Source organism: Vulpes lagopus, chromosome 6, assembly GCF_018345385.1.
Source record: "Vulpes lagopus strain Blue_001 chromosome 6, ASM1834538v1, whole genome shotgun sequence".
Taxonomy (NCBI): domain Eukaryota; kingdom Metazoa; phylum Chordata; class Mammalia; order Carnivora; family Canidae; genus Vulpes; species Vulpes lagopus.
The window spans coordinates 84,096,670-84,117,332 of NC_054829.1; the positions used below are offsets into that span (position 1 = coordinate 84,096,670).

General features: G+C 41.7%; 1 protein-coding gene across 9 annotated transcripts in view; it reads right to left on the reverse strand.

Annotated features, from left to right (window-relative positions):
- Positions 1-13,559: 13,559 nt before the first annotated feature.
- Positions 13,560-20,663, reverse strand: part of WDFY3 (WD repeat and FYVE domain containing 3) — a 271,593-nt gene continuing 264,489 nt past the window's right edge. For all 9 annotated transcript variants that reach the window (XM_041759517.1, XM_041759516.1, XM_041759518.1 and 6 more), the window contains 2 exons: positions 20,424-20,621; positions 13,560-16,961 (listed from right to left, as the gene is read on the reverse strand). In XM_041759517.1, coding sequence (XP_041615451.1) covers positions 16,838-16,961; positions 20,424-20,621 — 322 coding nt within the window. In that variant the 3' untranslated portion in view covers positions 13,560-16,837. The remainder of the gene's footprint in view (positions 16,962-20,423; positions 20,622-20,663) is intronic.

The following is a 20,663-nucleotide window of genomic DNA, read 5'->3' on the forward strand; positions in this document are numbered from 1 at the left end:
TTTAAATTCAATAAATTAACATATAACTGGTTTCAGAGGTAGAGATCAGTGATTCATCAGTCTTATGTAACACCCAGTGCTCATTACATCATGTGCCCTCAATGTCCATCGCCCAGTTACTCCACCCCTTCCCCTCCCCCACTCCAGCAACCCTCAGTTTGTTTCCGATGATTAATAAGAGTCTTTTATGATTTGTCTCCCTCTCTGGTTTCTTGTTTTATTTTTTCTCCTCTCTTCCGCTATGATCTTCTCTTTTGTTTCTTATGCTAAGCGAAATAAGTCAATCAGAGAAAAGCAAATATATTATCTCACTCATATGTGGAATTTAAAAAGTTTTTTAAAAGCTGTTTAAAGTTCACAGTAAAACTCAGGCAAAGGTACAGATATTTCCCATAAATCCTTTGTTCTGCATCCCGCCCATCTGTCACCACATTCATAGTCTCCCTATTATTTACCTACCCAACCAGTCATGCATTTGTTGCAACTGATAAACTTGCACTGACACATCATAATCACCTAAGTACAGAGTTTACCTTAGGGTTCATTTTTGGTGTTGTACATTCTTTGGATTTGGAAGAAAGTATGATGCTATGTACCCATCATTGTGGTATTATTATACAGAGTATTTTCACTGCCCTAAAAATCATCTGTGCTTCCCGTATTCATTCCTTCCCATACCCCTAATCTGATCTTTTTGGGAATTATAGTTTTGCCTTTCCCAGAATGTCCTAGAGCTTGAATACAGTTGGAATCATACAGAAGCCTTTTCAGATTGGCTTCTTTCACTTAGTAGTATGCATTTAAGTTTCTTCCATGGCTTTTCATGGGTTAATAGCTCATTTCTTCTTAGTGCCAAATGATATTCCACTGTCTGGATATACCACAAGTTTATCCATTCATCAATAAAGGACATCTTGTTTGCTTCCAAATTTTGGCAATTAAGAATAAAGCTGCTATAAACATCAGGTTTCTGGGTGGACAGAATTTTTCATCTCCCTTGGATAAATATCAAGAATTGCAGTTGCTGGATCATACGGTAAGAGTATGTTTAGTTTTGTAAGAAATTGCTAGGATGTCTTGCAACATGACTATATCATTTTGCATTCTTACCAGTTACTTAAACAAGACATTTGAAGGGAAAATGATCTAGGATTCATTTAGAGTATTTATGCCTAAAGACAGATTGCCTTCCATGTAATAGCTACATACAAAAAAGTTATAAGTTTGTCCTTGGTTTTACAATGAACAATGAAAAACATTAAAATTCTCTAATCAAGGAATGCAAGGATTTTTATGTTGTTCTTTTTTTCATTAAAGAATGAGAGCAAAGTAACTTCCTGGAATATAAAGCTAAGAGCTGAACGAGCATGCTATGAATGGACAGAAGAGATATTTTTAAAGAACAGTATTTCCCCCATCCATCTCCATTTGATGTTGATCAAAACATACCATTGGCCATTTAGTCACAAAAATGCAATATCCTTGTGCACATACATAGTTACTTTATGTATAATGAAGGAATTAGGAAGGAAAAAAGTGAAAGAGAAAAACTACTGTAGTGGTTGGGAGGTGGCAGGACCAAACTGCAGTTTTCTAATTGAGAATGTCGTCTTGGTCTGGAGGAGCAGAGTCTGCAGTAGAGTAGCAGGCTCCTTTCTTAGTAGACACCTCTTATCTGCTGCTGGAACCCATCAACTGGATCTTCATCCTCCATCTCCGACAGTGCGGTGTGTCTGTTTCATGGACTGGTTCATGGAATTGGAATCTGATCCACTTCATTGACCAACCTTCCAAAGTAGCAGCAGCCCAACATGCTCCAGAAATCAACAGGTTTCTGATTCTGTATGAGAAATGAATATACAGCTGTTTTGGGCCGCTGAAATCAACTGGAAAGATGAAAAATCTTTGGGCTTTTTTTGTCAGCCATGAAGAGTGCCAGAAGCTCCTTAGCTGCCGCTTCACAAAAGAGGTACCAGGTCCACAGCCAACTGGCACATGAGCAGCACCAGGAGCGGCAGGAGGAGGCAGCAGTGGAGCATCTTTTCATATGCTTGTCATCTGTAGATCTTAAATGGTGAGATGCCTGTGAAGGTTTTTGACCCATTTTTTAATGGGTTTGTTTTCTTACTGTTAAGAATCTTTGTATATTTTGGATGATAGTCCTTTATCACATGTCTTTTGCAAATATTTTCTATCAGTCTGTGCCTTATCTTCTCATTCTCTTGACATTATTTTTTGCAGGACAAATTTTATTTATTATTTATTTTAAAGATTTATTTATTTTAGAGAGTGTGTTTGCAGGGGAAGGGGAAAGGGTAGAGGGAGAGGGAGAGAGAAACTTCAGCAGACTCTGCACTGGGCCTGATGTGGGGTTTGATCTCACAATCCTGAGATTACCACCTGAGACCCTAGCTGAAACCAAGAGTCAGTCATTCAAATGACTGTGCCACCCAGGTGCCCTCAGAAATCTTTAGTAAAGTCCAGCATATCGATTCCTTCTTTCATGAATTGTGCCTTTGATGTAGTAACTATGATGTAACATCAACTTAGATGTTGTCATTGCCATACCAGGTTACCTAGGTTTTATGTTATATTCTAGTTTTATAGTTTTGCACTTTACATTTAGGTTTATGAGCCATTTTGAGGTAATTTTTGTAAAAGGTGTAACATCTATCTCTACACTCATTTTTTTTTTTGCATGCGTGTGTCCAGTTGTTCCACCACCCATTGGTATCTTTGCTCCATTATTATATCCTTTGCTGCTTTGTTGAAATCAGTTGACTATGTTCATGTGCTTCAACTTCTGAGCTCTGTGTACTGTTCCATTGATCTTGATCTATATGTTTAATTTTTTTGCTACTACTACACTGTCTTGATTATTGTAGCAATAAGTATTTAGTGTTTGCTATATGTAAGCTTCTGATTTACAACTTAATATAAGTAAGGCTTCAAGTTGTGTAGTGTCAGACTTCCAACATTGTTCTCCTATGATATTGTTCTGGGTCTTTTGCCTCTCTGTATAAATTTTAGAATCAGTTTATTGATATCCACAGAACAATTTGCTAGGATTTTAACTGGGATTGCAGTGAGTCTATAGATCAAGTTGAGAAGAACTGATATTTTGACAATATTAAGTCTTCCTATCCATGAAGATGGAATATCTCTTGATTCTTTGATTTTGTGTGTCAGAATTTTGTGGTTTTCCTCATAGGGATCTTGTACATACTTTGTTAGGTTTATATCTAGGTATTTCATTTTGGGTATGCTCATGTAAATAGCATGGTTTTAATTTCAAGTTCCACTTCTTCATCGTTGATTGTTAGGAAAATGATTAGGTTATGTATATTATCTTTATATCCTGCAACCTTTCTATACTTATTAGTTTTAGGAGGTTTTTCATCAATTTCTTTCAACTTTCTACATATGATCATGTCATCTGCCAACAAAGACAGTTTTATGCCTTTTCAAGCTGTATATTTTTCTTTTTCTCAACTTATTGCATAAGCTGGAACTTCCAGTATGATTTTGTAAAGGAGTGGTGAATGGGGACATCCTGCCTTGAAACTGATCCTTAGTGGTGAAGCTCTGAGTTTCTCACCATTGAGTGTAATGTTAATTGTAGGTATTTTTAGTTCTCAGAGCAGACATTGTATGATGTCCATGTGAGCTTGAGAAGCATGTGTATTCTGCTGTTGTTGGGTGCAGTAGTCTGTAGACGTCAGTTATTCAGTTGTTTGATGGCGTTGAGTTTAAGTGTGTCCTTGCTGATTTTCTGCCTGCTAGATCTATCCATTTCTGATACTTTCATGTTGAGGTCTTCAACTATGATAGTACTTTAAGGAGAAACAGATGAATGCACTACCAGGTTTTGGCTCACATAGTTTGAAACCCAGTTGTTAGGTGCATGGCTTGGTTTTATTTTCTTAATGGTGTCTATTGAAGTTTGATGCCTTTTGATTTTGATGATAATCAGTTTTATCTGTTGAGAATACTGTGGGCAGTGTCAAGGTCAGCCAGGAGGATGGAGATCACCCAGACCTTCTCTAGGTCTCCACCATGCATGGACATAGCCTCATCCAAGAATATGCTTGGCTCATCCACAAACTTCCAGGCTTATGGGCCCATTAGCTCCCCCAATTCACTCTCTGCTGAGATTGTCACTTCCACTGACAACCTTACTGGGTTCAGGTTTCATCCATCATTTCAAATTTAGTGAGTCCTGTTTGACTGCTCATATTTGTCCTCATAGTTCTGTCACACTCTGACCAAACCTTCATGTCAACTAAGCTGGCAGGGGAATGGGAGTAGCCTGGGGAGACAACTGCATAGACCTCCCTGTGCAGCAGTTTTTCAAGCATAAATGCCTCTCACATTGTTGTAGATCTTTGTCAGTTCCTTAAAATGTTAAACATAAGTTATCATATGATCCAGAAGTTCCACCCTTGGGCATCTATGCCCAAGAGAAATCAGATGCTTATCCACACAAAAACCTGTACATAAATGTTTACAGCAGGGTCCTTCACAAATAGTGAAAAAGTGGCAACAACCTAAATATCCATCAAGTGGTAAATGGATAAAGTGTAATTTATGCACACAGTGGCTTAAGCTGCTCAGCCATACAAAGGAGTGACCTACCGATACATGCTACGATATGGATGGTAGCACACTTAATGTGTGTTAAGTGAAATAAGACAGTCACTAAAGACCATGACTCCATTACTCAAAATGTCCGAATAGGCAAAGCTGTAGACAGAAAGTAGATTCGTGGATGCAGGGGGTTGGGGAAGTGACTGCTAACAGTATGAGGTTTCTTTGGAGGCGATATGCTCTAAAATCACATGGTGGTGATAGTTGCCCAACTCTGAAAACATGGTAAGACCCATTGAGTTGTACGCTTTAAATTGATGAATTTTATAGTACATTAACTTTAGCTCAATAAAATGGTTTAAAAATATGATTTAGGAATCTGTAATGATGGGATCTGCAGGGGAAGCTATTCTGGGCTTTGGGAGGGTGAGGGAAGGGCTGGCCAGGTGTTCCATTGTGGGACCCCACAACTGGTCCCACCTCTCTGAACTGTCCGATGGGCAGTACTGAGGATGGGGCTTGTGCTGGAATATTTCAACCTCCCAGTTAGGTGAGACTAAGAGGAGGAGGGCCGGCTTTCTCCTCTGGTGTTGCTGCAAAGGCCCTAAGGCTTCTATCCTGGCCTGGCAGGCAGCCGGTTCTCCCAGTAGGGAGAGGCTGCCTTGCTCAAAGGTGCCCTTAAGAGCTGAGGGAATTTGGGATCCCTGGGTGGCGCAGCGGTTTGGCGCCTGCCTTTGGCCCAGGGCGCGATCCTGGAGACCCGGGATCGAATCCCACGTCGGGCTCCCGGTGCATGGAGCCTGTTTCTCCCTCTGCCTGTGTCTCTGCCTGTGTCTCTGCCTCTCTCTCTCACTGTGTGCCTATCATAAATAAATAAAAAATTGTAAAAAAAAAAAAAAAAAAAAAAGCTGAGGGAATTTGAATGTTTAAGATTGAATCCCCGTGACAGTTTGAAACACAAGTACTCAGGCGTGTGGTATATGAAAGCTCAAATTCAACACATTAAAAAGGATATAAGCTCCTCCAGAGTGGGTTACATTAAGGCTGAAGATCCACAACATGATGCTAAGTGCAATAAGCCAGTCAAAATCGTACACCAACACTGTACGATTCCCCTCTCGTGAGTTCTTGAAAGTATTCGAACTCCTAGAAGTAGAGAGTGGAATGGAGTTTGCCAAGGGCTGGGGTGAGGGGGCACAGAGAGAGGCTCTTCAACAGGCATAAAGCAGTTCCTTCAGTTGCGCAGGATGGTCGAGGGTAGGGGTCTGCTGCACAGCACTGTGCCAACGCTAACAAGATGGGAATTGTAGCTTCAACATTTGTTAAGAGGATAGATCTCAGGTTAAATGGTCTTCCTACAGGGGCACCTGGTGGCTCAGGGGTTGAGTGTCTGTCTGTAGCTCAGGTAGTCCCTGGGGTCCTGGGAACGCGTCCCACGTCGAGCTCCTCGCAGGGAGCCTGCTTCTCCCTCTGCCTGTGTCTCTCTCTCTCTGTGTCTGTCATGAATAAATTAAATTAAAAGAATAATAAAGTCTTAAAAAGTCTTCCTACAGCAACAAAAACACAAGTGAAAAATTCGATTGGTAAAGGTGGGCAGGCTGCCTCCAATTCTTTGGTTCACGGCAGCTCCTGTCTCGGATGCGGCGGGCCCAGAACACGCCCACCCCAGGGCCACAGACACGGCGGGGGATTGGGGGGGTGGGCGAGGGATGGGTGGGGGAATGGGGAGGCGAGGGGCAGGGCCACCGCCCGGACCCCGCAGGGACCCTGCAGGGACACCCGGGCTTCTGCGCAGCAGGGACGCGCAGAGGAGGGACGCAGGAGCAGCGTCCCCTCAAAGTAGGGGGGACCGGGGCCAGAACTCACTCTCCCCGGAGCTCAGCAGGCTGAGGCTGAAGCGCGGGCGGGGGGCCACACTGCGAAGGAGGAAGATGAAAATCCGCGTCAGGCGCCCTGGAGCAAAGGCAGGCAGGCAAGTGGGCAGAGACATGCTTGCAGAGGACCAAGATCCAGCCCGTCGGGCGGGGTGGAAACTGCCTGTAGAAGAGAACTTTCGGGTAAGGCTTTGTGTTATATAGAACTTAGAAGAACGTGCATTCAAGTCATATCCAAGAGGCGATGGCGAAATCACAGAATGATACGAATGATCGCAGAGCTAAGGAAACAGATGCGAAGACCGTGTCATTCTTACCGAATCGCAGACGGTGAGGAGTGGAAGGACCAGTTGAGGACTGAGGTACAGAGAGCTGCATGAGGGCCAGCCCCTGGTCTCTGCTAGCAAGTCCCTGGAGAGGGGAGTCATGGCATCTTTCTACCCTCAAGGCCCAGTGGGGGCGGTGCCCGCAGGAACTCAGAAGCTCCCTTTGGAGAAGGCAGAGTGCGTCCATGTGGGTGCACCCGAATTTGAGCCAGACGCATGCTTGATGGCGCTGCTTTGGTAGCTGTGTTTCCTTCCTTTTGGCAGAATCAGCTGCAGAGCCAGACTGTGAGGATTCTTCACTTTATAACCAAAGACTCCTTAGGTTGACCTTTGTTCTACGGTTTGTTTCTAATGAGGTTGCAAAAAAGTGGAATAGAAATACCACTTAGGGCATAGATTTTGTTTGCAATTTGGAGTAGTGTTTGGGGACAAATTAATAAGTTGTCCTTTTTTTTTTTTAAAAGATTTTATTTATTTGAGAGAAATAGTGACAGAGATAGTGAGAGAGAGCAAGAGCAGGGAGGAGAGGGAGAAGCAGGCTCCCTGCTGAGCAAGGAGTTAGACTCAAGGCTTGATCCCGGGTCCCCGGGATCATGACCTGAGCCTAAGGCAGATGCTTAACCAACTGAGCCACCCAGGCGCCCCAAGTTGTTTGTCTTTAAATAACTGTCCTCAAAATAAAATAAAATAAAATAAATAAATAACTATCCTCTGCTCTCGACTGCAGCTTGCACCTTTCTTTTGTAGAGCAGGAAGTGTGACAGCAGAAGGCCAACACTGAAGTCCTAGTGTTTTATTTTCCCAATAAAGTAAGCATGATTATGTATGGATGATACTGAAAAAAAAAATCCTAAGTACATTTTCACTGCACTCACTCAAAACAAACAAACAAACAAACAAACAAACAAGAAAATGCAAACTGGGAACTGTTTATAAAGAGCGTTGGCCTGGGAGTCAGAGCTGAGGGGTGGAGATGAGAAGGATACTCAACACCAGCACAGCTTGCAGACCAGACACCTCTCTCAATCCTTTCCCTCTTGCGTTAAATCAGGGTCTGAGCAGGTGATTTCTATGGCCTCTTCCCACACTTAACATTCTGGCTGCTGTGTAGCAGACTGAAGATGAACCACCTACCACTGGCTTTATTTGGGCCTTTAGAAATGTTTTAACAGGGCAGCCCCAGCGGCTCAGCGGTTTAGTGCCGCCTTGGCCCAGGGCCTTATCCTGGAGTCCCGGGATCGAGTCCCACATCCCACTACCTGCATGGAGCCTGCTTCTCCTCTGCCTGTGTCTCTGCCTCTTTCTCTCTGTGTCTGTCATGAATAAATAAATAAAATCTTTAAAAAAAAAAAAAAAGAAATGTTTTAACACATTCCTTTTATGTTCCTATTTCCACATTGACACAATATATTGAGAACATACATGTCAGGCACGACATGTCCCACATCTATAAATTTGATTTAATTCTTGCAACAATTCTCTGGGGGCAGGCATCATGATACAGAATTTACACGTGAGGAAACTCAAATGCAGAGTGATAGCCCCCTTCACAGCTAGTGGTAGAACGGGCACTGAACCCCGGACCGACTCTGGCTCCATGCTCCTCACCGGTGTATGACACTAGGTAGAAATGTACCTAACATGAGAATAGTCCTTACTGACAGGTTTTTTACTTGATCATAATTTGAAAGTCTTGACTAAAAGAACTAAGAAAAGGACACACAAACTCCCAACACTTCAGAAACTCACTCTTGGTCTCTGTTCTGCTTTGAGCCGTGGAGGTGGTATTCCCATAGTGGGGTGTGGCTGCCAGGTGCTGGGTGGCGGAGCCTGGTCTTGTACTTGGCAGGTTTCCGTGGGAGCCCAGTTGGAAGGCCCAGGCCTATGATTAGGAACCCGGTTCCCAAATGGGACTGCACATATGCTTCTTTACAATTTGAGTAGTGTCCTCACACATCTCCTTGGACCGGTGCTTCTGAAAGTTTGTTTCACAGAGCCCTGGGAGTTCTGAGTGCCTTTTGGGGGTCTGCCAGAGAAGATTATTTTCATGATAATACTAAAACACTGTTGGCGCTATTTGTACTGAACTGAGGTGCAGAAGCAATGGTGAGTAAAAATGCTGGAATTTACACATTAATCAAGCTGGAATCCACACACCAAACTGCTGGTAGGATCATGATATTCCTTATCTCAAGCACTTGCTATAAAAAGAAAGTGCCCATTTCACTTAAGAATGTCTTGGGGTGAAAAAAAAAAAAAAAAAGAATGTCTTGGGGTGGGGGCCTGCGTGGATGGCTCAGTTGGTTAAGTGTCTGCCTTCACCTCAGGTCGTGGTTCCAGGGTCCTGGGATCGAGTCCCGCATCGAGCCTTCTTCTCCCCCTCCCTCTGCCATTCTCCCACCCCCCAGTCCCTGCTTGTGCTCTCTGGCTCTATCGCTCTCTCTCTCTCTCTAAAAAAAAAAAAAAAAAAAAAAAAAAAACTAAAAAAAAAAGCAGTAAAAATTGCTTTTATTGAATCTTGAAATTTAAGTTGTGTGACACAAAATGAGAAGTACCATCCACAATTATAGACATCCTCTGTGGAGCCTGGAACACATCTCCTGTGGTTAAGAGGGGACTGCTATACACCAGCTAGCCTTGATAGTATCATTGACCATCTTCCTCCACCCCCACCACCAAATATCTCTGGAACCAGTGAATATGTCATGGGACATGGCAAAAAGAACCTTGTAAATATGATTAAGGATAAGGAATTTTACAGAGGGAGATTAGACATGCTTACCCAGATGGGCCCACTTTAATCACACAGGCCCTTAAAAACAAGAAATTTCTCTACTTAAAGTCGGAGATGAGGGATGCCTGGGTGGCTAGATGAGCATCTGTCTTCAGCTCAGGATGTGGTTCCGGGATCACAGCATTGAGTCTTGGATCGGGCTCCTTGTGGGGAGCCTATTTGTCCCTCTGCCTCTGTCTCTGCCTCTTTCTCTGTCTCCCATTAATGAATGAATGAATGAATGAATGAATGAATGAATAAACAAATAATAAACAAATAATAAACAAACAAATAAATAAATAAATAAGTAAATAAATAAATAAAGAGATGTGTGGCGGAAGAAGGCAGTAGAGAAATGACTTCAGATGGGGAAGTCAGATTTTAGATAAATTTTGAGTATGAGAAGGATGCAGTGTACCACTTGCTGGCTCTCAGACATAGGGCCCAAGTCCAAGGAAGAGAGAGGCTTTCAGGGGCTATAGGTACTAGTAACTTCCCAGAGCCATCAGATACGAGCCCAACCAGCTGACATTTTTATTTCAGCCTTGTAAGACCCTGAACAGAGAAACTGGCAGAGACCACCAGGGCTTCTCAATTCCAGAACTGTGAGTTAATATATTTATGTCTTAGGAGCAAAATTTGTGTTCATTTCTTATAGTAGCAATAGAAAACACACAGTAGAAGGTACCATCACAAATCAATGCTTGAAGATGTTCTGTAACATGAATACCAATCCTTCAATGCTATGTGGATGCCTAATACCTTATATTTTAAGTCAGGACCTCCAAAACATACATTTAAATGTCATGGAGATATATGAATCCATTTTTGCAGAAGAGAAAAGACAGAAATTTAATGTTGTATGTGTAGAAAGGAGAGATTTGAAAATATTTTTGAGTATATTTCATGAAACTTGACAGTCAAACCAGAAAACATGGCAACATCCCAACTCATCTTCCAAGTTACTGCATTTTCAGTGTACTTAGTACTTATTGAAAGAATAAACTAACCTAAAATATTAAAAAAAACAAAAAAACAAAAAAACCAAAACAAAATGAGAAGTACCCATAAGGCACCCCCATCCTGAAGTACAATGTTGGCCTTGAAGAAAAGTACTGTGTTAATTGAATTGTGAGTTGAACTAGCTGCTTTTCTCACTGTACGCCATGTTTACATCAAAGAACTGACAAATTGTGGTTCTTTGGCAAAGATGTTCTTGAAATTAAGAAAGAGAACCTATTGCTTCAAAGAAAACAGCAAACTATTTATTGGCAGTGATAAAATTTTAGGTTTTAAGCAAAAATTCTACTAGAAAACCTTGTATCTATCACTCTTTGGCTTAGAATTTCCTGAAACTGCAGGTGATAGTTGATGTTATATATAATTTTTAATATATATATTTTGTACATTTTGTTTTTTGTTTTTTTTTAATTTTTATTTATTTATGATAGTCACAGAGAGAGGCAGAGACATAGGCAGAGGGAGAAGCAGGCTCCATGCACCGGGAGTCCGACGTGGGATTCGATCCCGGGTCTCCAGGATCGCGCCCTGGGCCAAAGACAGGCGCTAAACTGCTGCGCCACCCAGGGATCCATAATATATATATTTTGAAATGAAATATGTCAACACTTGGAAGATCTATACACACTTCAGTTATAGTAGTGACATACTGCATTACTCTGTCAGTGAATCAGTATTGTCTAAATGACCAGCACGTGGGGCACCTGGGGGGCTCAGGGCATGATCCCAGGGTCCTGGGATCAAGTCCCACATTGGGCTCCCTGTGTGGAGCCTGCTTCTCCTCTGCCCATGCCTCTGCCTCTCTCTCTCTGTCTCTCATGAACAAATAAATAAAATCTTAAAAAGACCAGTGCATGCTATAAATTATGCCTGGGTGAATGATGGATTCACAGTGTAAGATTATCAAAAGTTCATGGGTGTAGTTCCAGATGCTATACAGTAATCAAACTTTAACAAACTATTATTTTAAGAAAACCCCAATAATCTGGATATGCTATTAAAATACCGCTCCCCCCCCACTTCCAACCACATACCTGTGTTAAGCTGGATTTTCCTCATATGCTTCCACCAAAATGAAGTATCCCCAACTGGAATGTAGAAGCAGACACAAGAGTCCACCTGTGTTCGATTAAGACAGACATTAAAGAGATTTGCAGAATTAAAACAATTCTACTCTTCGTTAATTTTTTTGGGTGTGTAAGGTTTTTTCCCCCATTGAAATATATAATTGATGTTAATATATGATTATTTTATCATTGTTATTTTTAAATGAATTAACATATCTTTTAAAAAATCTGTTTTGATTTCTAATACAATGACTATTGATAGATGCAAGCCACATAAACAGAAGCGTTGGGGTTCTTGATAGTTTTTAAGGACCAAAGGTTCTAAAACCAGAAAGTTGAGGAAGTGCTATCTTAACCCCTCCCTGCTCCTGGCGGGCACGGCCACAGGAAAACCTGACGCATTGAGTGGCTTCAACAGAGGCTTCTCGAGCTTCTCAGGTTCACAAGCTGCGGGTGCCTGCAACCTCTGGCTCTCAACTCCTATTTCAGGGCTCCCCGAAACACCGCGCTGGCTCTCAGTGTGGTAGTTCGGCTTGCTGCCATTTCTAGCAAAAGTCAAAAGGAACAATTAATAAAAAAGAGCTTTGCAGTGTGTGGGGAAGGTGAGAATAGCAATAAAGAAGACTAAGCCAAAAAAAAAAAAGAGAGAGAGAGAGAGAGAAGAAAAAGACTAAGCCAATGCTAGATCAATTCCATCGGCCTGCTTCTTCTCTGAGGGGTGCAGAGGGAATTTTATTGAAGATGAGAAGCAAATGGCAAGAGACTTAGTGATCATTTGTCTGTTTGTTCTTTAAAGCCTTAAAAAATTTCAGCAATTGACTGCATCTCTGAGGTCACTAGAATAGTATTGCACTATTCTAAAGAATAGTGGGAATGACTAGAGAAATGGGAATGACCCTGTTTTCTCTCTTACTTTGTTGTGTTGTTGAAGAAATGGCTGTTTGTTGTCTTAGAAGTTCTTGGCATTCCTCTATCTTTGCCTCCAAAGGGAGTTGCACTGAGGTGGGATTTGCAACAAGCCCAATATCCTCAATATTGGGACTCTGCTGTTCAATCTTGTATTAACTGGAATTTTGTTAGTATCTTTAGAAAGAGGAAAACTAAAGTTGCTAAAGCAGCTTAAGTAAGTTTACAGTGTGTTTTCTACTCAGAAGGCAGTTTTACAACTAAATAAGCTAGTAAGACAGTAAGAATGGATTTGTGAGTTTCTTAACTCTCAGACTGAAGACCCAAATGGAAAGACTAGCATAGGAGCACCTGGGTGGCTCAGTGGTTGAGTGCCTGCGTTCGGCTCAGGGCAGGATCCCGGGGTTCTGGGATCGAGTCCCACATTGGGCTCCTTGTGGGGAGCCTGCTTCTCCCTCTGCCTGTGTCTCTATCTCTCTCTCTGTGTCTCTCATGAATAAATAAAATCTTAAAAAAAAAAAAAAAGACTAGCTTGGGACAGTAACATGCTGTGCTTCCAGAAAAGGGGTAGGCTACCAAAATATTCCTGATGTGAATACGGCAGGGGTAGGAGATAGATGATTTACTGTTGCATACTTTTCACAATGTGATGGATAGAGACTAAGGCTCAGTAAAAAAGACCCCAAACCACACTACGTAGGCTTTGTCCATGGGTCCATTGGAGTTTGCAGGCATGTCTCAAAGTTACCTGCTGCTTCCCGCAGCTGTCCACACACACTCATCAAACCCAGGAAGCCAGCACGATCGGGAAGCTTGATGCAGAAAGCATTTAAAGATGGATCAAACAAGAGCTTGAACCAGACCCTAACAGCCAACATTTCTTTAAGCAGGAGCTCCTGGAAGGTATATTCACAGCTAGAAAAGAACTACAAAGTTTAGGGAACTTTTGGCCTTCTGTTTTGTTTTTCCTTCTCTGAATAAACTGGCTTAAAAACAACTTTTTTTCTTTGGGTGGTAAATAGTAGGTATTTATTTGAAATGAAAAAAAAAAAGTACCTGGACTATTGCATTTAATCATGTATTGTAATTGTGTTACTCTACCTTTTTGCATCAGAGACAGATATACAATGAACATTCAGTTATCACAGATTGCACACTAGATAGTAATTCTTCAGGCCTTTTACATAACCACCAAAGAACAGATATTGGATTCTGCAGTATAGTACAAACGTCCACAATCAATCCAGTCTTAGCCAGTATCTTCAGTTTACTTCTGTTGCTGTACAAATAATTGGCCATTACTAGGGCTTACAAGTTAATAACAGGACAAAAAAAATATACATTGCACTGACACAAAAAGTCAGCTGTGTTAATAGTCATGCAACAAGTAACCAAACTTGCTGAAATTAAAAATACTTTCTAAAAACAGTTTTAACAGCATAAATATTTTATACACAGTTCATTTACCAAAACAAAATGTATTTAAATGATACAAAGCAAAAATAAGTTTCTACCAACTTTATACATAAGAAAGTGCAAAATAACTTATCTAGAGTGTTTTGCTATTATCCAGACGGATGGCTGCTATGGGCAGCTATTTTCCCCTTCGGAAGCATGACATTACGGTTGCACGCTACACACAAATGTTAGAATAAGTGGATGAATGAACAAAGGAACTACAAAGATCAGGCAGGAGCCCTGTGAGGTACTCTCAGAGAAAGAATACAGACCACACAAAGGTGGATGTACATGCTGAGAAAATATGTTGGTAAACAAATTTACATGGAACATAGAAAAACATCCAGAGAAACAATTAGTTTATGTTTGTGAATGTACTTGCATGTGTGAGTGATTTGTGATTTCTACATTAGAAAGCAAAAAGAAAAGAAATCCCACTGAATAAAAACAGTTGCCCACAGCACCAGCTGCCAGAGGAAATACTATCATGAGGGTTTTGGTTTCCACCTTCTAGTTATGGAAGTTGTGTTGGAAAGTTTAAAAGTGTTCATCCCAATAAACTTCATATTACATAGAGGAATAACCTTTAAGTAACTACATACACACATTCATATATTCAAGTCTTTAAAGAACACCTCTGCTATTGGGTTTGGGGTAAACATGGTTCGTAGACACAAGGAGGACGTTTCTTTTAAAAAGTGTAGAATAACACTGCTACAACTCATCTATAGGGCCGGACAAGGGCAAAGCCCACGATTATGTGATAGCACAATTCCTGCCACTGTTGAACATCCAGCATTATTTATTAGAATTGGAGTAAGATGGTGGGTGGGGGTGGGGGAGGGGTGGGGAGTTAAGACACAGGAAGGAAAACAGAACAGAACTGTTCTTCAAGTTAAAGTATTAATGCCAATAATCCTTTTATTAACAAGTGTATTTGAACTTTTAGAAATGGAGGTGTATTAATCAATTTTGATATGTAATCATAAATAGACTGTAGGCTCAAACCTAGGTAAATAAAGGGTTAAATTTAGTGAGCATAAGGCACTAAAGCAGCCTTTATATTTCTCTTGGAGACCTAGTTATCAGGAAGAACAAATTTGTTCTTAAGCTGGTTTCAGCCCATTAGGTACAAGGTTACTATTGTACCAATGCCTATTTTTGAATGCATGTGCATATATGTGCATTTTAGTGCATAAGTGTGCCTGTCACCAGGGCCTAAAGATGAAAAGTTGGGAAAGCCAAAGCCGCTGTCCTTGTATGATACCTCCATGAGGGCGTGAAGGCCTGTCCTTCCTTGCTTGGGCCATAAATAATTCTCCTTTTTTTCAAATCACAGGGCTTTTAGAATTGTTCATAATATTATCACTAAATATCTGAAAATGTTAAAATCTAGATTAATTGTTTCATTTGTTTTTTTATATATATGTATATATATATATATGTACATAACACACATTTAAAAAAAATCCCACCACCAAAGCCTTTTTTCTGTAAACTAAACTTCTCTCTTAGCCCCAACCAGCTTTAGTCTCCCTAGATTTGTGTGTTCTGTATCCAACTAGTAGAACAAATTAAATAACTAATTATTAAAATACTGTAATTATATTCATAGCAAAAACAAAAAAATAGACATTGATACAGTATAAATCTCACTGTTTTCAGGTAGATGGCATTAAATGGTAAAGATTAATTATAAGCAGTTCTGACATGATCCAGTTTTACAAGATTTATATGTTAATTCTGTACACTTTTTTCATTTTTTTACCTTTTTTTGAAAATAAGATATAGTAGAACATTAGTGTCCCCAAAGACACATACTTATTATGTTCTATGCAAGAGAAGCTAATGTGGGTTACATGCAAGTATATTTCCATTAGATGAGGCAGGGCTGTCTCCTGCATCGCATCGATCACCTGACCGCCACACTCTGCAACACTAAAAGGGACGCTGTGGCCACATGGCAGTCCATATATGAGTTTACGAAGGGCCTTAGGACACTGGAACAACACCGAGGTGGCACGTAGCCAGGTGTAAGTCGCCCAGCTATTTGCAGGGTATCTTGTGGCAGGACGCATAGTCTCCCACACTGTTTCCTAAAGTAAAGAAGGTCCACATTGTTTTGGTTACTAGCCTAGTTTAAGTGGAGATACTGTGGGCAACTTGAAAGAAAGCACACTGGGCACACAGGCTGGGCTGGGAAGGGGGGAGAAAAGACCACAGATTATGTCTTTGAGGATTTAAAAAACATATTTATAATTAATTTGTGAGAGGTGTCAGACAAACCGTAAGTAGTTCACTGAGTTAGTGGTTTAGTTTGAAGTCTCATGTTACAGACAGTTAAGTCCTTATTTAGAAAAGAAAAGGCCTTTATACCTATTTACAATATACACAGTTACTTGCAAAGAAGTCAGATTTACAACCATTTTCTAAAAGCCTTTTTGTTTTGTTGGTGGTGGTTTTTCCAAATAAGGATGAGTAGATCTATAAAAATGAGACGCAAGAAAAGCCAGTTAATTAGTGAGGATTTTCTCTTGGAGACAGCTACTGGTAACAGGGAGAGTGGGATACTGGAGAAGTCGCTCCTGGGAACCACCTGCCGCTCTTCTCGCGCTGCTCCCCCGCCCCCCCCGAAGGTGTCCGCCCCCTGACTGCACTCTACACCCGCTTCTTCGCTGATCCCTCGGAATCCAACGCTCCAAACACGCGGTATGAAGAGAGGCAGAAATGGGAGACTTGCTTCGATGCCTCCCGAGCTGTGAGCCGTGACGGGGGAATCGGGAAGGGGGTCTACAGACTGCAGTCTGCCACCAGCCTGTGGGATCTTCAACAATTCCGAGGCCCATCCTCTGAACCCCTCTCGTGCTGGAGGTTGTAGTAACAGTTCTGACACACACGCACCGGGGATGAGATCTTCAAGCGTTTGATTTCTGACTGAAACCGACTGCACCTAGAGGGAAGGCAACATCAGGTAGTTACAGGTCATCTCCACGTTTGATCACTGGGCCCACTGGGCCGAGAAACACAAACTGAAAAACTCCGCGGAAAGCTTGCGCTGTCATGCCAAAGACCTGCTGGTTTGTGTCGTGTGGTTCACCCAAGATCACAAACACTACCGTATTGTTTCAGTCTATGATGAAAAGTAATATTAAATCGAGGCAAGCTATCTATTTGACTGAGAGAATTTTTATTTTTTTATTTTTATATATTTATTTAGGTGTATATTATTTATTAATACATTTATTAAGGCCAGGTTTATTTATTTATTAAGGCCAGGTTTTCCTACAGGATGAAGCCAAGAGTCTGAACAGCTGTGCGGGCCTGGCCCTCCTGCCCTAGAAACTTGGGAGGGATGCCAATGCCTATTTGGAGCTTAACTTTTTTCTCTTAGCAGAAGATTTACTACTAGTTTTAAAAGACTCTTTGGTCACTATCAAGTTCCTCTGGGCTTTTAAACACTGTTTGATCTAACTCCTCGGTGATTTCTTGAACAGTAGTTTGGCTTTTATGTCTGGTCCAAATGGTCTCACTTTCTGTTTATTTTGATAGAATTCCATGAAGTAGACTCTACTTTAAGAGGTGCTCAAATTCTTTAAAAAGTATTCCTCTTCCTGAAATAAAGCAGGGTGTGACCATGGATGTGGCATTTAATCACTTTAAACTTGCCTTTTCATGAGACTGAAATGGAAAATTCTATTTTCTCCAATATTGTACCAGTAAAGGTGTCCAGAGAATAAACAAAGTGTCACTAGCCTAAGAGGCTTTTTTTTTTTTAAATTTCATTTATTTATTCATGAGAGAAACACACACACACACACAGAGAGAGAGAGAGAGAGAGAGAGAGAGAGACAGGCAGAGGGAGAAGCAGGCTCCATTCAGGGAGCCTGATGTGGGACTCGATCCCGGGTCTCCAGGATCATGACCTGGGCTGAAGGCGGCGCCAAACCTCTGAGCTACCCGGGTTGCCTGCCTAAGGGGTTTAAAGGGCTGTTCTTGGACTTTGAGGAGACCCTCAGGAGTGCTGACAAACTCTAGGGGCACCTGGGTGGCTCCGTTGGTTAAACGTTCAACTCTTGATTTCAGCTCAGGTCACGATCTCAGGATCATGGAATCGAGCCCTGCATCTGGCTCCATTCTCAGCGAGGAGTCTGCTTAAGATTCTCTCCCTCTCTCTGTATCCCTCCCCACAGCTCACATTCTCTCTCTTAAAAAGAAAACTATTAAAAAAAAAAAAAAAAAGAGGAAGGGCTGACAAACTCTCACCAACTGAAGGGCACAAAGAATGGCAGGGTGATGCTGTGCTCTGCCAAGACAGCTCTTGCTTCTGTGTCTGCTCTATCATAATCAATCACTGGTTGGTTGGTTTTTCAAATACAGCCTCCAACTAACATCTGATAGCAATGGATAAATAATTATCTACCCTTAAACAATATTTGGAAAATTAGACACTACAAGGAACACTGTATGTGCCAGTGCATATACAGGGGTATTGACCACCCAAAATTACTAGATTACTAGGTTTTGTAGAGTGGGCTTCTTAAAGCCCAGAAACAAAAGACAGAATCCTCTGCCAGCCTCCAGGAAGTCCCAGAAGGAATGGCTGGCACCAACATTCTGGCTACCTCATCTTGAATCAGATTTCCTAGGAAAATGGTTTAAGACATCAATCTGAAAAAACAAAAACAAAACAAAACAAAACAAAACTACCATTCTATAATAACACCTTTTACTGAAGACCTATATTGCCAGACTTTTACACTTGGTGTTTTATAACATTCACACACATGATTTCATTGTTTTCTCACTCAGCACCTCTATGAGAAGGTGTCATTATCCTCATTTTACAGGTTAAAAAAATAGACTCAGGGAGGGTCAGTAACCTGCCTGAGATGACATAATGGACAGTAACCCAGGACGTATTTGGTCAGTGTAAACCCAAGGACCACACCTTTTTCAATAAGCCAAAGCCTGCAAGACCACAGTAACTGGCTGAAAAACTATATGGTTCATGCTTTCTGTGAATGTATCTCTATAGTTAAGCAATGTGAGCACTGAAGACCATTGCCTATGGGACCCTTTCCATTGTCTGCCATGAAAAGTGTGGACTGTACATGCATGTTGGGGATCCCAGCATATGAGAGAGATGGCATCCAAGTCAATGGTGAGGGGACTACTAACTTCTCATATAAGGAAAATAAAAAAGATCCTCACCACACACCATGCTACCAAATAAATTCCAAGTGTATTTGGACCTGAAGACCTAAGCGTGAAAGACAAAACCCTGAATGTTGTAAAAGGAAAGAAAAAAAGGCTGTCTTTAATGATCTCAGGACAGGGAAAGATTTCTTAAGCCAGAAAAAAGAAAATCACAAAAAGTAATAAATGTGACTACATCATTAAAAACATGTCTGTCAGAAAAAACATATATAAAGTGAAAACATAAACCATAGACTTGGAGAAGGTATCTGCAAGATGTATATAGAAGACAACTAGAAACCAGAATAAAGAACTTCTCAAGTATGACCTAAAAGGAAAATGGGCCACGTTCTCCAAGAGGAAACTCAAACAGCCAACAAACACATGCCAATCTGTTCCACCTCGGCAGTGCTGTGAGTTACAACCACCAAGTAGTGCTGGCTCCTGCACTGGTGAAAGTGAGAATGTGTGGCAATCCCAGGTACGAGGAACGGGGACAGCCTGCTGCAGGTCATGTCGAGCAGCACTGCTGGTTTGGACAGCAATCTGGCAATATCTATTGCAGCTCACGAGTATGTTTATCTTCTGTCAGTTCCAATCTGAGGTCCCTCCTCTATGGAAACTCCAGCTCACATATTAGGAGGGCATTTATACTAAGGGTGTGTGCTGCAGCATTGTTCAGAGCACTAATCAAATGAAAAAGTCCCCTAGGAGCCCATCAAAAGGGAAGCAGATAAACTCTTATAGCTTCATGCAAAAAATGTATGACAACAGTTAAAATGAAAATATTAGTTATTTACATGAATGGATTTCAAAAACCATGTTAGGTAAAAAAAAGGAAGTTCTAGAAGGTACAGACAGTTATGCTGTATTTATGTAACATGAAACAGTAACATGGTGTTGTTTATGGAGATGACCCGCACTCTAAGTAGAAGGCCAGGAGGGCAGTGACCGCGAGGGCAAGCATCCGCACAGCGTTTAACATGCAAGTACGACGGCACCACAGCACCCTCCCGTCCTGAGTCACAGATGACCAGGTGTCTGGGAGCATCATCTCCACAACTGCGACGGGACACAGGTTATTCACAATTGTGATGAAAGAGAACAAAGAGGAAGGGAAGGCTGGGTGAGGCTGTGGCAGGGACCCCAGAGCAAATGGGAATTAACACCCCGGGCCTGACCCACGGAAACTCAAAAAGCTCACGTCCCCTCTTACTTCTGGCAGAAGAGCTGGCCACAGTTCCTGCAATGGTGCCGTCGTTCTGTCAGGGAAAACCGCACAGAGCAGCCCGAACAGCTGTCCCCGCCTTCATCCTTCACCCAGTGGTCAGCGGCGGAGCGGCCCGGCTGGTCACTCACAGACCAGCTGAACACGCGTCCTCGGCTATCACCAACGAGGATCCTGCTGTGATCCCTGCAGGGGACATGAAGGACATGGTGTCACCTTGGGGGAAGC